Source organism: Oncorhynchus masou, chromosome 27 (genome assembly GCF_036934945.1).
Source record: "Oncorhynchus masou masou isolate Uvic2021 chromosome 27, UVic_Omas_1.1, whole genome shotgun sequence".
NCBI lineage: Eukaryota > Metazoa > Chordata > Actinopteri > Salmoniformes > Salmonidae > Oncorhynchus > Oncorhynchus masou.
In genome coordinates this window covers 39,419,096-39,436,833 of record NC_088238.1, presented here as the reverse complement: position 1 = coordinate 39,436,833, position 17,738 = coordinate 39,419,096, and the positions used below count along the sequence as shown (strand labels likewise).

The following is a 17,738-nucleotide window of genomic DNA, read 5'->3' as shown; positions in this document are numbered from 1 at the left end:
ATATATGATTTTATACAAAACAATCCTCTCTTTGGTATTTTAAATCATTCTCAATCTTGGCAGGTGCAGTGAGAAGCCTCTAAAACTCCCTTTCTCTCTACTTCCTTATCCTTTTATGTAGCATATAAAAAATAAAAAAATGGTTTTATGTACAACACTTCTATTTCATCCCTCGTTCTTTCCCTCATCCTTTGTCAGAATTCCCAGAAGGCCTTTGCTATGAGAAAAGGAACATATGTCAATAGCACTTGACTCACTGTGTGTGTGTGTGATCCATCTTTGTATACCAAAAACCTAAACATGAGTATAATGCCAACTTTTCATTGGAAATGTTCCAAACCCCAAAAGCCACTGTGTTTTACTGTTAGAGGTCTGTGTGAAACATGTCTGGTTAGTTTCCTGACCTATGACCTATGACCCCTAGTCAGATAAACAGGGATGTTGTCGCTTCCTGGCTCGTCCCCACTGTCTCTCAGGGTCCTTTCGGATTATGTCTGATATTGTGTGATTCCATCTGTAGGTGACAGTGGTGACCCTGTCTTTCTCTCTTGCTCCTCCTCCCCAGATAACATAGATGAGGCGGAGCGTCAGTGGAAGGTGGAGTTCCATCGCTGGTCCTCCTACATGATGCACTGGAAGAGCCAGTTTGACCATTACAGCAAGCAGGAGCGCTGCACTGACCTCTGAGGAGAGAGAGAAAGAGATGATGAAGACCTTGTCCTTCCATAGTTTCCTACATTTCTTCATGTGATATGATTTGTTAAGGCTTTGCAGTTTAACTCGACGAAGGCCAAACAGTGGATTCCTTTCCCCCACAAAATCACATTTAATGTGTCACAAATCATACTTTTTGTGTGTTTTTTTGTTTTTCCATTGCAGATGTTTGGCTGCCTAAAACACGTCCATAAGCTGACAATTTATCAGCATCAAATGTATTATGGAAGGAGGTGGTCATTGATGAAGGCTGTGAAACGGTGAACATTTCAAAGGTGTGTCATTACAGTACCTCTGAAGACTATGTGTATGTGTGTGTGCGTATATGCATGCATCCGTGGGCATGTGTGTGTGTGTGTGTGTGTGTGAGCGGAAGTGTGGTACGACTGAACCTCTGTGTTCCACATCACTCTTATTTTTTTATTTTTTACTTCACTTTATTATTTTCCAGTTGATACAAATCTCGCTATCTGCTTATTTTTAATGATCTTTATTTAAAACAGCTATTATGACCACTGTTCCACTGTCTAACCATGTATCCGTTCACTTGGCGCTCGTCTATCTCTTATATCTGTCCCCCCCCGTTCTTCTATCCTTCATTCTTTCTCTCTGACTGTATTAGTTAGGTGATCTGTTGTTGTATCTGTGTCGTGTCTTCTCCCGTGTCTCAAATGACACCCTATTCCCTATATGGTGCACTACTAAGCTCTGGTTGAAAGTAGTGCACTCCTTGTGGAAAAGAGGTGGGATTCAGAAATACAATCTGTGTCTGTGTAGCGTCTTCTTTTGCATCTCAAATGTACACCCTATTCCCTACATAATGCACGACTAAACTCTGGTTGAAAGTAGTACATGGAATAGGGTGTGATTTGGGATGTAGTCTGGATGGGTACAAACCTAAAACCTCTGATCAATTATTATAGGAATCTGGAGCCATGTAAATCGCTGTGTGCTGGGTTAGAAAATAACTACACTGAAAAAAAACACAGTTAAGACTGTGTGTGTGTGTGTGTGTGTGTGTGTGTGTGTGTGTGTGTGTGTGTGTGTGTGTGTGTGTGTGTGTGTGTGTGTGTGTGTGTGTGTGTGTGTGTGTGTGTGTGTTACACTACATGGATATAAACAGACAGGTGCATACAAAGTTCATACACACACACTATCACTCTCTCACACACCAAAACACACACACACACACAGAGTGGATTGAAAAGCGTGCACGGAGGACCAGTACTCACATGTTCAGCGTTCAACAAGATAGACATGTAGTCATGTTATATGTCACACGTCTATCTTGTTCATCGGCTGAACTTCACCGCTGAACTCTGTGTACGTTTCTCAATCCACTCTGTGTGTTCCCGGTGTGTGTGTGTGTGTGTGTTTCGGTGTGTGCATGTGTTTCGGTGTGTGTGTGTTTCGGTGTGTGTGTTTCGGTGTGTGTGTGTGTTTCGGTGTGTGCGTGTGTTTCGGTGTGTGCGTGTGTTCCGGTGTGTGTGTGTGTTTCGGTGTGTGTGTGTGTGTTTCGGTGTGTGTGTGTGTTTCGGTGTGTGTGTGTGTTTCGGGTGTGTGTGTGTGTTTCGGGGTGTGTGTGTGTTTCGGTGTGTGCGAGAGCGATAGTGTTTGTATGCACTTGTCGGTATATATCCACATACCTCTGTCAATCACCTATATGTAGCCAAGCACTTGTGAATGTCAGTCACACCCACTGTTGTTTGTTCTAGCTTCAGAATGCAGTAAAGTATTATATTTTGTGGGCGTGAGGGTGTGTGTGTGTGTGCATACTACTAATATTGTCTCCGTGCCAACGGGTCGATGTGTCTCACTCCCCTCCATCTCTCTCTTTTGTCCTATCCATCTCTCTCCCGTCTCACCCCCCCCCCCTCTCCATCTCTCTCTCCTCCATCTCTCTCCCATCTCACCCCCCCTCCCTCTCCATCTCTCTCTCCTCCATCTCTCCATGTCCCCAGAGGACGAACGGTTCTCGTTAGTCTAATGGAGACTGAAGTAATTCACTCAGTGTGTGCCTGTTGGTGTGTGTGTGTGTGTGTGTGTGTGTGTGTGTGTGTGTGTGTGTGTGTGTGTGTGTGTGTGTGTGTGTGTGTGTGTGTGTGTGTGTGTGTGTGTGTGTGTGTGTGTGTGTGTGTGTGTGTGCGCGTGCGTGTGTGTAATTCAGTGCTCCAGTGAAACGACAGGATGCTGCGTCAGCCATTCGCTGGCTATGAGACAGACAGGCCCTGGGCTGGGCTGTACTGCACTGCTGCAGTGGCTGGGGCTGATGGAGAGAGAGGGAGGAGGGTGAGAGAGGGGCGAGAGATGGAGAGCATGGGTAGGAGAGATGAGAGATGGAGGGGAATGAGAGATGGAGCGAGGGTGAGGAGAGAGAGAGGGTAAAGATAAAAAGAGAGGGGAAGATGGAGGGAAAAAGAAAACAGGGTTACGTACTCCACTCTTGTCTATACTAAGGTTATTTATCATTAATGTGACATATACGTACTATATGTGTGGGTTTCTGTTACTCTTTTTCAGTATTTTATTTTGCAGTTGCATTCTTCAGGTTTAAACCAACTACAGATGTCAGAGTGTAAGAGACTCTCTGTATGGAGTGTTTAACGATCACTTCCGTATCTGTTGAGATTGTTCTGAGTTTGGCTGCTCTCGTCGGGACTTTGACATGATAAATCCGTCCGTCTGTCTGTCTTTGTGTGTTCTCCGTATGTGTGTCTAATTGTCTGTCACTGTGAGTCTACCTTTTGTTTGTTTGTTTGTCCATCTGTGTCCACCTCTGTCTCTCTGCTTGCGTTTGTCTACTTGTCTGTGTGTCCATCCGCCCGTCTCTATACAGTTTTTGCATGATGTCATACTTTTGTGATGTCATATGTGTAATGTCATATTTATTTGAACTTGCGTTTGTTGACATTGTGGAAGGGATCAGGATCAGCCTTGTGATTGGTCAGTGGGTCTTTCATCGAATCATTATGAGTGGTGAATTCACCGGCATGTACAACTCCTATTTAACGACTGGAGTAGAGTAGTCTAGCTTTAAAAAAAATATATATATAAAATAAAAAAGTCAAAGACTATCTGTAATTATTTAGATACTGGCTGTGTCCCAAATGGCACCCTATTCCCTACATAGTGCGTTACTTTTGATCAGGGCCCAAAGGGCTCTGGTCAAAAGTTGTGCACTATATAGGGAATGGGTTGCCATTTGGGACGCATCCACTTTGTTTGACTGAACAGAATGCATGTGTGTATGTATGGACTGGCTGCGTGAGTGTTCCGATGATGACTGAGTGACAGCTGCTCAAGCACCTCTTTTCCAATAAGAGGGCCTGCTTACCCTTGCTCCTCCAATGATATCCCTTCATGCATGTCCAGAGCAACAACCCCCTCCCTCTGTATCCTACTCCAAATTTATGATAGTTATTTTCTGTAACAATATAAACCCCTGATGTCCTGATATGTATTTGGATTATTATTACAATTATTATAGCTTTGAAATTACAGTTGATGTTAGCAATAATATAACACATTGATAACTAAATATATGACATTTATTGTATGATGATGATGATTATGACGATGATGATGAAGATTGACAAAGCAATATAATATATATAGAGTGCCATATTTTTATTTGAATTGTTATATTATTTTTCCTTTTTCCCTTTTCAATCCAACAGTATTACTACAGTACTACTACAGTATACTAGTCTAAACAGTAAATCGAGTATATACAGTATTATGGGTATATACAGCATAGTATCTACTGTATATAATATATATATAGTATATACAGTTTATACTAGTAACACTACTGTACTATTACAGTACTACTACTTCTGCATCATTTGTTACAGTCGCTAGTACTTTAAATAATACATTAGAATGGCTTTTGTAGAAGTATGTATTCATGAATGCCAGCTTGTTGTTTGTCAAATTGCAACAAAATAAAGACACCTTGCTTGCTTACCTCTAATACCGAGTCTATAGCTCTCTCTCTCTCGTCCTTTCCTTACTGAAAGAGCGCAACACGGGTTACGTGTTTGCTGGTCTGTGACCCACTGACACCGCCCACGGTTAGAGGTGAATAAGGCAGCCCAAGAGTCAACGCACAGGGAACTATATTCACGCACACAGGAACAGAGGAACTGTGCATGGAGATGTATGTGGAATGCTAGTGGTTCTTAAATGAACAGAAACCAGGGGTAATGAATACATGGTACACAATACAATAATTGGTAGCACAAGTAGAGCAACAAGGCTATTAACAAGGGAAGGACTGTATGAATGTGCATGCTACCTGTACATTACACAACACAGCAAACACGGAGGGAACATACAATAGGCAACAATAGTAGCAAAGTACGAAGAACAATATACACATTTCAATTGGAAAAGCAAATGGGCAAATGGTTTGCAATTCCTTTTCCTAAATGGGTATGCATTTTTGTGACAAAATTGGAATTGAAATGCAAAAAAAGATATTGCATTATGATTTTCATGATTGAGTACGCACAATGTCTGGCACTTTGAAAAAGAAATAGCAAAGTGTATAATTAAAAGTAAATGCTTAAATGAATAATAATTTCTCATGTTTGCCATTTCATTTTCTTGTTCTGATGGCATGAATTGTGACAAAAATAAAGATAATTCTCAATTAGCAACTGACAATGCTTTTACATACTTAAGACGGGCAACATTCCAATTATCAATAAAATTAGATAAATCAATAGCAATGCTTAATTTTGCTATTTAAAAAAAATGTATTGCTCCTTTGCATTTTCAATGTGTTAGACCTGTCAATCAAACATGGTGGAACGGGTTTTGGTAACATGAGGCGGAAGAGGTTGCCTGGGCTTGCTAGTTATGCTCAGACAGAAATATCGGTACTCTTAATTTCTTTACGTATTTCTGGATCAGAGAGAAAGAGGCGAAGCTGTACTACAGTGCCTTCAGAAAGTATTCATACCCCTTGACTTATTCCACATTTTGTTGTGTTACAACCTGAATTTAAAATGGATGAAATAGATTTTATTCTCTCACCAATCTACACATAATACCCCATAATGACATATTTTTGCAAATGTATTGAAAATGAAATACAAAAATATATATTTTCCATAAGTATTCACACCCCTGTGTCAATCTATGTTATCAAATCAAATTTATTTATAAGGCCCTTCTTACATCAGCCGATGTATCAAAGTGCTGTACGGAAACCCAGCCTAAAATCCCAAACAGCACGCAATGCAGGTGTAGAAGCATGGTGGCTAGGAAAAACTCCCTAGAAAGGCCAAAACCTAGGAAGAAACCAGGCTATGAGGGGTGGCCAGTCCTCTTCTGGCTGTGCCTGGTGGATATTATAACATAACATGGCCAAGATGTTCATAAATGACCAGCATGGTCAAATAATAATAATCACAGTAGTTGTCGAGGGTGCAACAAGTCAGCACCTCAGGAGTAAATGTCAGTTGGCTTTTCATAGACGATCATTGAGAGTATCTCTACCGCTCCTGCTGAAAACAGCAGGTCTGGAACAGGTAGCACGTCCGGTGAACAGGTCAGGGTTCCATAGCCGCAGGCAGAACAGTTGAAACTAGAACAGCAGCACGGCCAGGTGGACTGGGGACAGCAAGGAGTCATCATGCCAGGTAGTCCAGCAAGGAGTCATCATGCCAGGTGGTCCTAGGGCTCAGGTCCTCCAAGAGAGAGAAAGAAAGAGAATTAGAGAGAGCATACTTAAGTTTACACAGGACACCGGATAAGACAGGAGAAATACTCCAGATATAACAGACTGACCCTAGCCCCGTGCCAGGGCCAAACAGGCAGGATATAACCCCACCCACTTTGCCAAAGCACAGCCCCCACACCACTAGAGGGATATCTTCAACCACCAACTTACCATTCTGAGACAAGGCCGATATAGCCCACAAAGATCTCCGCCACGGCACAACCCAAGGGGGGGTGCCAACCCAGACAGGAAGACCACGTCAGCGACTGAACCCACTCAAGTGACGCATCCCTCCTAGGGATGGCATGGAAGAGCACCAGTAAGCCAGTGACTCAGCCCCTGTAATAGGGTTAGAGGCAGAGAATCCCAGTGGAGAGAGGTGAACCAGCCTGGCAGTGACAGCAAGGGCGGTTCATTGCTCCAGAGCCTTTCTGTTCACCTTCACACTCCTGGGACAGACTACATTCAATCATATGACCTACTGAAGAGATGAGTCTTCAGTAAAGACTTAAAGGTTGAGACCGAGTCAGCGTCTCTCACATGGGTAGGCAGACCATTCCATAAAAATGGAGCTCTATAGGAGAAAGCCCTGCCTCCAGCTGTTTGCTTAGAAATTCGAGGGACAATTAGGAGGCCTGCGTCTTGTGGCCGTAGCGTACGTGTAGGTATGTACGGCAGGACCAAATCGGAAAGATAGGTAGGAGCAAGCCCATGTAATGCTTTGTAGGTTAGCAGTAAAACCTTGAAATCAGGCCTTGCCTTAACAGGGAGCCAGTGTAGGGAGGCTAGCACTGGAGTAATATGATCAAATGTTTTGGTTCTAGTCAGGATTCTAGCAGCCGTATTTAGCACTAACTGAAGTTTATTTAGGGCTTAGTGCAAAGGTTAGAATCATCTTTGCCAGCAATCACAGCTGTGAGTCTTTCTGGGTAAGTCTCTAAGAGCTTTTCACCCCTGAATTGTACAATATTTGCTATTTATTATTTTTGGTTTGTACAATATTTGCACTTTATTATTTTTTTGTGCAGGCTTCCTTCTTTTCACTCTGTCAGGTTAGTATTGTGACATAACTACAATGTTGTTGATCCATCCTCAGTTTTCTCCTATCATAGCCATTAAACTCTGTAACTGTGTTAATGTCACCATTGGCCTCACTTTCTTAATATTGAGTTGCACCCCCTTTTTCCCTCAGAACAGTCTCATTTTGTCGGTACATGGACTCTACAAGGTGTCTAAAGCTTTCCACAGTGTCACGTTCGTTATAAGAATGAGTGGACCAAGGCGCAGCGTGAGTAGAGTTCCACATATTTATTGAGGTGAAACTTCAAACAAAAAATAAATAAACAAACGTGCAGTTCGTAGCGCACATAGCACTAAACACAAACTATATCCCACAACGCGGGTGGGAAAAGGATCACACTAAGTATGATCCCCAATTAGATGCAACGATCATCAGCTGCCTCCAATTGGGAACCATACTCACAGCAACATAGAAATTAAAGACTAGAACACCCCCTAGTCACGCCCTGACCTAAAACACCATAGAGAACCCCGAGGGCTCTCTATGGTCAGGGCGTGACACACAGGGATGCTGGCCCATGTTTACTCAAATGCTTCCCACAGTTGTGTCAAGTTGGCTGGATGTCCTCTGAGTGGTGGACCATTCTTGATAAACGGGAAACTGTTGTGCGTGAAAAATACAGCGGCTTTAAAGTTCTTGACATACTCAAGCCGGTGCGCCTGACGCCTACTACCATACCCTGTTCAAAAGCACATAAATATTTAGTCTTGCTTATTCACCCTCTGAATGGCACACAGTACCAGTCAAAAGTTTAGACACACCTACTCATTCCAGGGTTTTTCTTTATTTTTTTTATATTTTCTACATTGTAGAATAATAGTGAAGACCTCAAAACTATGAAAGAACACATGGACTCATGTAGTATCCAAAAAATGGTGAAACAAATCAAAATACATTTGAGATTCTTCAAAGTAGCCACCGTTTGCCTTGATGACCGCATTGCACACTCTCGGGACTCTCTCAACCAGCTTCACCTGGAATGCTTTTCCAACAGTCTTGAAGGAGTTCTCACATATGCTGAGCACTTGTTTTCTTCTTTTCATTCACTCTGCAGTCCAACTCATCACAAACCATCTTAAGGTCGGGTGAATGTGGAGGCCAGGTCATCTGATGCATCACTCCATGTTATTGAAGTGTTGTGGTTGCAAGTTCACTTCGCACAACTAAAGCCTTTTCTTTTGGGGTGCTGCTATAGGCCACCAAGTCCTAACAGTCAGTAGCTAAATAATATGTGAAAAATGCTTGACAGTGTATGTGATGTAAACAGAGAGTTCTACTTTCTTGGGGACCTGAATATTGACTGGTTCGCATCAAGCTGTCCCCTCAAGGTGAATCTTCTTACTGTAACCAGTGCCTGTAATCTGGTTCAGGTTATTAATCAACCTACCACGGTGTTTACAAACACTACAGGAGCAAGATCATCCATATGTATCAATCACATTTTTACTAATACTGTAGAACTTTGTTTTAAAACTGTATCCGTACCCATTGGATGCAGTGATCACAATATAGTGGCTATATCAAGGAAAGCCAACATTCAAACAGCTGGGCCTGAAATAGCTTTATAAGAGATCATACAAAAGATTTTGCTGTGACTCTTATGTGGATGAAAAAAATATTACAAATATTTGTTGGTCGGATGTGATTAATGAGGAGGATCCAGACGCGGCACTTGATGAATTTATGAAATGACTTCTTCCAATTATTGATAAACATAATATAAGAAACTGTTAGAACTGTTAAGGCTCTATGGATTTATGAGGAATTGAAGAACTGTATGGTTGAAATACATGGGTCAAAAGGAGTGGCTAATAAGTCTGGCTGCACATCTGACTGGCTTACTTACTGCAAATTGAGAAATGATGTGACAAAAAGAAGAAACTGCATTAAGCCAATATCAATGATATAAAGAATGATGGAAAAAAACTTTGGAGTAATTTAAATGAAATTATGGGCAGAAAGACAAATTCAACTCCATCTTTCATCGATTCAGATGGCTTATTCATCGCGAAACCATTTGATGCTGCCAACTTTTTTAATGATTATTTCATTGGCAAAGTGGGAAAACTTAGGCAGAAGAGGAACTGTATTCATGCATAAAAAAAAACAAATAATGAAAGAAAAGCATTGCAAGTTTGAATTTTGTAAAGTTAGTGTGGGAGAGGTGGAAAAAATTGTTGTTATCGATCAATAATGACAAACCTCCTGGCATTAACAACTTAGATGGAAAGCTACTGAGGATGGTGGCTGACACTATAGCCACTCCTATATGTCATATATTTAATCTGAGCCTAGAGAAAAGTCTTTGTCTTCCGGCCTGGAGAGAAGCCAACGTAATTCCCCTACCCAAGAGTGGTAAAAGCGGCCTTTACTGGTTCTAACAGTAGATCATTCAGCTTGCTGCCAGCTCTTAGCAAACTGTTGGAAAAAATTGTGTTTGACCAAATACAATGCTATTTCTCTGTAAACAAATTAACAACAGACTTTCAGCATGCTTATAGAGAAGGGCACTCAACATGTAACTGCACTGACACAAATGACTGATGATCGGTTGAAAGAAATTGATCATGAGAAGATTGTGGGAGCTGTACTGTTAGATTTCAGTGCAGCCATTGATATTATTGACCATAACCTGTTGTTGACAAAACGTGTGTTATGGCTTTTCAACCTCAGCTCTGAATCCACGATATGGCAATCTATCAAATAGAACTGAAAGGGTTTTCTTTAATGGAAGCTTCTCTAATGTCAAACATGTAAAGTGTGGTGTACCGCAGGGCAGCTCTCTACTCTTTTCTATTTTTACCAATGACCTGCCACTGGCATAAAAAAGCATGTGTGTCCATGTATGCTGATAATTCAACCATATACGCATCACCAACCACAGCAAATGAAGTCACTGAAACCCTTAACAAATAGTTGCAATCTGTTTTGGAATGGGTGGCCAGTAATAAACTGGTACTGAACATCTCTGAAACTAAGAGCATTGTATTTGGTACAAATCATTCCATAAGTTCTAGACCTCAGCTGAATCTGGTAATGAATGGTGTAGCTAATGGGGATCCTAATAAAATACCATCACTCTTCTTCTGGTCAAATACCCGTACACAGCCTGGAGATGTGTTGGGTGATTGTCCGTCCTGTTGAAAAACAAATGATAGTCCCACTAAGCGCAAACCAGATAGGATGGCGTATTGCTGCAGAATGCTGTGGTAAACATGCTGGTTACGTGTGCCTTGAATTCTAAATAAATCACCAACAGTGTCACCAGCAAAGCACCCCCACACCAGCACATCTCCTCCTCCATGCTTCACGGTGGGAACTATACATGTGGAGATCATCCGTTCAACTACTCTGCATCTCACAAAGACATGCCAGTTGGAACCAAAAAATCTCAAATTTGGACTCATCAGACCAAAGGACAGATTTCCACTGGTCTAATCTCCATTGCTTGTGTTTCTTGTCCCAATCAAGTCTCTTCTTATTATTGGTGTCCTTTAATAGTGGTTTATTTGCAGCAATTCGACCATGAAAGCCTGATTCACACAGTCTCCTCTGAACCAGTGGATTTATTTGGGCTGCAATTTTTAAGGTTGGTAACTCTAATGAGCTTATCCTCTGCAGCAGAGGTAACTCTGGGTCTTCCTTTCCTGTGGCAGTCCTCATGAGAGCAAGTTTCATCATAGCACTTGATGGCATTAAGAATTAAAGAAATTCCACAAATGAACTTCTAACAAGGCACACCTTTTAATTGAAATGCATTCCAGGTGACTACCTCATGAAGCTGGTTGAGAGAATGCCAAGAGTGTGCAAAGCTGTCGTCAAGGCAAACGGTGGTTACTTTGAAGAATCTCAAATATAAAATATATTTTGATTTGTTTCACACTTTTTTGGTTACTACATGATTCCATGTGTTTATTTCATAGTTTTGATGTCTCCACTATTATTCTAAAGTGTAGAAAATAGTAAAAATAATAATAATAATCTGGAATGAGTAGGTGTGTCCAAAATTTTGACTGATACTGTATATAATCCATGTCTCGATTGTCTCAAGGCTTAAAAGTCCTTCTTGTACCTGTCTAATTCCCTCCAAATACACTGTTTGAAGTGGACTTAATAGGTGACATCGATACAGGATCATAGCTTTCACCTGGATTCATCTGGTCAGTCTATGCCATGGAAAGAGCAGGTTTCCCTAAAGTTTTATACACTCAGTGTAGGGCTGGGCGATATGGCAAATAAATAATCACGATATATATGTTTTCATTCGATAACGATAATTATCACAATATTAATCAAATCATGTTTAAAAGGTTAACCCTTACAAGTCATGAGCAAGAAATAAAAACATTTAAAATAAAATAGTGCAAGTCAATATGCATTATAACTGTTAGCCTAATGGCACATCACAGTTTATGTTGGGGTAGTTGTTGTCTTACAAGTTACAAGCAAGAAAGACAAGTCTGTCTACTGTCTCTAGCTTTAAACTATTTTAATCAAATCATGTTTAAAAGGTTCATTTCTGCTTCAGACTCAAGCCTGCCTGAACAAACCAAAGGCTTTAATGTTTCTTATTGTCAGAAGTAGAAGAACTCACAAATAACATTAACTCCACTTTAAAAAAAAGTTAAACAAGAAATTAAAAAACAAATAGTGCAAGTCAACATACATTATAAATGTTAGACTAATGGTGCATCACAGTTGAAGTTGGGGTAGTTGTCTTACGGTACAAGCAAGAAAGCCACGTCTGTCTACGGTCTCTGGCTTTAAAGCTGCCCTATGGCAGGTCACCATGTTGCCACCTGTGCTAAAAACACACTCTGAAGGGGAGCTGGTTGCAGGAATGCACAGGTAGCGCTTTGCCAGGTGGCTGACTTCGGGATAGTTTTTTTGGTGGATCATCCACCAGTCCAGTGGATTGGTTTCACTGTCAGCATCAGGAGACTGAAGGTAGCAGCTGAGTCCCTTTTCTACCAGCTGGATTTCAGTAAGACCTGTGGTGGTGGAGCATGGCTTTTTGAAAAAAAAATGCCCAGTGACTTTCTCTTTTTAGCTGGCAGTTGTGGTGAAGCAGCAGCATCGTCTCCCTGTGCTGGGCTTGGGTTCATGACCCTCTGAGACAGCTCTTGCTTTTATGTGGCCCACCTTCTCCTGTGTTTTAAACCGAGGCTTGACCAACAAGGCTACGTCCAGGAGGTCATCTGTGGCTAGGTCATCATATTTCTCATTCAGATAGTCCATGACTACCGTTTTGATGGTTTGGGTGAGCTCTGTTTCACCATCATCAGGTTTCATGACCTCTGTATTGAACAGGTGTCGTACTGGCTTCAGGTAAGACACACTGACATAAGACTCACCAGACAGAGCATCTGTGAATTCGAGGAGTGAGGTCAATGCCTGGTTGATGGACTCAAGAACATCTGTCTATATCTGTATAGGCGGGAGCAAAGTGCGGGGTTTTCTTGTAACTGGACAAGACCTGTGAAATGGCTTTCTCCTGCTCCATTACTCTTTGCACCATCTTTTGATGTGATCCCCACCTGGTAGGTGACTCTGTCACCAACTTGTGCAGGGGTAGGTTGTGTTCTTTTTGAACAACTGCCAGGTCTCTCTTCTTTTTCCACGAATAGGAAAAGGCACCTACCGCTTTCTTACACACTCCAATTGCTCGATCTACCCGTTTGTCTCTACCTACTCTCTCTTAGAGAAATCAAGAGATTTTAATAAAATGTTAAAATAACAATAATCCCTTCAGTTATGTACAAATGTAATATTTAACTTAATCAGTTGACGAAAGAAAATGCACATTTAGTTTAATCTAACCAATCACTTCAATATACACAATTGACAAGGTTACTTACCATTGGCCAAGTGCAGACGATGTCCAAAACAGGTTCGTACCACTATCTGTTGTAATGCTGACGTGTCTGTTTTGACTTAGTCCCTAGGAGGCAAGAGTGTCAATGAGCCCCTCTGCTATAGCTTCACTCGTGTGGTTGTCGGGAAAGTATGATGTTTGAAGGGATTTATTTAGAAGATTCCACTCTTTGTCAATATAGTGGATAGTGACGCTAATATAAGGCCCTGATGTGCGACTAGACCACAGATCGGTAGTAGTAGCAAAATACGTCAAATCTGTCTTGAGCCTTTCCTCAACTTTTTCCCTACACTCGGTGTAGAGTTTAGGCAGTGCGTTGTGGGAGAAATGTTTGTGGCCAGGGAGTACGTACCGGAGGTCAATTAAATTGATAAGCCTCTTGAAACTTTCCTTTTCGACTGTGCTAATTGGTAGCATGGCCTTAGCAATGCAATGCACAATAGCACTTATGTCTTTGTGTTTTTTCGATGTTTGCTTGTAGGGCATAAACTCTGTCAGCGTTGACTGCTTCTGGCAAACATCCCTAGATTGGCTGCTTGAGGAGCGTTTATCAATAACGTGGGCGCAAACTCAAAAATTCTGCACGTTCCAAAGAGTGATTTTGCTTCAAATGGTGAAAAAGGTTTGCCGTATTACTAGACTTGGTAGCCACCTGTCTACGGCACAATTTGCAAAAACCTTGCTCTGCTCTTTGTTTGACTTCAAAAAGCCAAACCACTTCCAAATAACTGAAACAGTTGGACCCTTTTTATCAATAATTTCTTGGTTGGAAGCTGCTCCTTCTCCATGGCTATCACTGCCACTGTTTTTGCCTACATCACTCATTTTTCGTGCTTATTAGTGGCTACTCTATCACCCGAGGTGCGTCTGACCCACTGGAATTGTGAGACAGTGAATTATAAGTGAAATAATCTGTCTGTAAACAATTGTTGGAAAAAAGTTTGTGTCATGCGCAAAGTAGATGTCCTAACCGACTTGCCAAAACTATAGTTTGTTAACAAGAAATTTGTGGAGTGGTTGAAAAATGAGTTTTAATGACTCCAACCTAAGTGTATGTAAACTTCCAACGTCAAATGTTTGTCATGGCACCATCAGGGTATCCCCACAAGAGATAGGAAGCTCATCTGCCTGCTCTTCCCCTTCAGTACTGTGACACCATATTTTCTTGAGCAGTAAAGCCTTTCCTTGACTGAATACTGTTAAAGTTGCAAGCATACTGTACACAGTATCTACCTTTATGCTTGCAACTTCTGCCTCTTACTTATACAAGTAGTAGTATCTAATATGGGATTGTACATGTCCTACATTTGCTCATTGCTCAGGGAAAATGCCCTGCAGTGTTCTCTGCCACTACTCTTCTGCAGCCACATCTGGAACTCATAAACAGACAGAGGGACACACAGACATGCGAGAGAGACACTCACACACACAGTGTGAGAGCTGGCCAAAATAAGAAACAAAATATTATATTGTACATGTGACGTTACACTATATAGTCTGATGAAATGCTTTCAGATAAGTCCTTTGTTTTTAAAAGCTAGATACCCTTAGTGATCCCGTCTAGAGTAACTTTAGCTTGCAAACAATGATGCACTATCTGATAGAACATAAATAACCATGCAAGCTAGTAATCCAGCTAATTGTTAGTTATCCACTTTCCAAATGTGAAACTACAAGAAGAAAAGGCTGTACCTAAAAGTGTTCCACAATGGTGTCTTGTTGTGAAGGTAGCTAGCTAGCTATGCTAGCCAGTACCAGTTCACTAGCATAGCTAATGTTAGCCAGTGGTGCCTCTTCTTAGCCAGCTAGCTACTGGCTAGCTATCTAACCTACTGGTAGCTAGATACATATAATAGTCAATTAGCCATATTAGCTAGCTACTATTAGCTCCCCATGTCCTTCCCGAAAAATTCTCACACACTGGCTGTTCTTCTTCTTCTGTGAGGTTTCACACTGGCTGTTGTTGCCAGGACAGCCTAAAAACAGCTAGTGTTAGTGCTAGCTAGCCAGCTAGTGTGAGGATTCTGTGTTATGCACTATAGCCCGTTACCATATATGTGATTGAATATTATCTGCTGTTGGCTTGTGTGGATGTATGTGATATGCAACATAGCTGACTTGAGACATTGTTAACAGTTTCAGGGCCATGGGCCTTTCTCATGATGGAAAAATACAGAATAACATGAAGACAGGAACTGTGCAGGAGTTGTGGGGGCACATTCAGAACATAAGAGTTGCGAGAACAAACGGTCTTTGTTAGATAACAGGAGCCAGGTGCCTGATAACTGTATATTCTACACAACTACAACAACTGACCGCTGAAGCGCCTAGGAGGCTGGGACCAGCATGTGCGCCAACAATCAACGATAGGCTGGGTGAGTTTAAACCACGCCCAGTCTCTACTCTGACAGGGCGGCTCGGAAGCAGGAACTACCTCTGTCATCAGAGTATATTATAATATCTTTGTCAGGAACAAGTCAGTTCTCTGTTTGCCCTGCGAGGTGTGACAGAGAGCCCGTGTATACGAAAATTGCATTTACCACTTATTGCTTAGCTAATAATAAATACATAGTATACAATGCGGTGACTCATTGTCATATTTATCCTGATACCAGATTCGATTGACGCAACTCTAACACTAGTAGTAGTGCTAGCTAGACAGCTAGTGCAAGCAAACTTTATTCAGTTGTTGTTGAGTTTGTTCTATTGGCATGCTAACTTCAATAATAAGTTCTGCATCTTAGCTATTTGTAGTTTCCTGTCACACACAGACTAATCCTTTCTTTGTGCTGCCAACCTAGCATTTAACATACTCCTGTGAATATTATATGAGGAGTTGTGTACTTCCGGGTATGAACAAAACAAAAACAAAAACACATTTTTTAAAATACTTTTTGTTGTTATTTGTTTTCCATTATTCCATGTCCAATTTTGACAGAATAAATGAGAAAAAAAAGTTGTTTTTCAAATTCAGAAACAAAAATAAAAATGGGTCAAAATTGAATTAGCATTAAAAAAAATATATAATAAAAAATAAAAATCTGTCTGTTTATATGTCACGTTGCTCGTAAAAATGTGGAATTTCCTTTTTCCTTTTTGACTCAGAAATCTAAACTTACACGGACCAGTAATGATTTGTAATTTAAGCATTTCCATTTGATTTTTAAATGTCAGCATTGTACTGGAAAGTACCATGGAAATGAAATTTCAAACACACTTTGTTATTTATTTTTCAAATTGGCAGACATTATGCATACTCAATTATGAAAATGATATTTGTTTTGCATTTCAATTAGAATTGTGCCACAAAATGCATACCAATTTAGGGAAAGGATTTGCAAACTTGCTATTGATTTTTGATTTGGCCACTTGCATTTCCAATTGAGTTTCGGCAGCAAAATGCTTCCATACACACCATCCTAGTCCAGAGAAACGAATCCAGATGTGATGGGCAGAGCCGAGGTTTAGGAGCATATAGCTCTCTCTGCCACTGCTTGAAGGAGACAGAAAAGTGTGTGACCTGGGGGGTCAGAAGGGTGTACACCCCCCGAACAACATACCTAGCAACTGCCCTGGCAACTAATTTGGGCAAGTTCACACAAGTCAGAGTGAGATTGAGAGGACGGTTACTGGTACACCTGGCCTAAAATCTCAAGCTCTGTTTCTGGGGGATGGGGAGTGGAGTGTGCAACTTGAAAGGGTTGTGAGGTAAAGGGAATTCATAAGACTCCTCCCTCTGTTTCTCTCTCTCTCTCTCTCCCTTTCCTTACTTTCAATCTCTCTCCTCTCTCTCTTTCCGTCTTACCTGTCATACAGAATCATATCATATTATATGTATATTATATTGAATAATTCATATATTTACAGAGGATAATTTATTAGGAGAAAATAGCAAGTAAATGTCAAAGGAGGTTGTGGTGTATTGGTTTGGCCACAAGAGTGGAGTGTAAGCACACAGAATTGAGTATGACTTCGGGAATTGCCCATATCTTTAGGCATATAATTGGCCTGAACTGTGTGTGTTCCTCTCGTGTCATATGTGGGTTCACACACACAAAACATTGTAAATCATCTCCATTACCATAGACATGGAAAGTAGAGGTGCTGCACCCTCTGAATAATATATTTTTTTAAGTTTTGTATAATTCTTTCACAATGGTAGTGCACTGTGCCTTTACTAGTCCTGTATTAGTGACCAATATAGCAGTCTATAACACAGGCAATTCATTATTTTTAGTGCTTTTTTTTCAACAAAAAAGTAGTGCACTGGGGCGTTACTAGACTTAATTAGCGGACAGATATACAAATTGATTTGATGAAACATTGAATTTGGCCTTACT

The 17,738-nt window shown here is 41.0% G+C and overlaps 1 protein-coding gene across 2 annotated transcripts in view; it reads left to right on the top strand.

The window, feature by feature from the left end:
• ache (acetylcholinesterase (Yt blood group)) overlaps positions 1-4,696 on the top strand; it is a 35,225-nt gene extending 30,529 nt beyond the window's left edge. For both annotated transcript variants that reach the window (XM_064940171.1, XM_064940172.1), the window contains exon 11: positions 566-4,696. In XM_064940171.1, coding sequence (XP_064796243.1) covers positions 566-687 — 122 coding nt within the window. In that variant the 3' untranslated portion in view covers positions 688-4,696. The remainder of the gene's footprint in view (positions 1-565) is intronic.
• Positions 4,697-17,738: the final 13,042 nt, after the last annotated feature.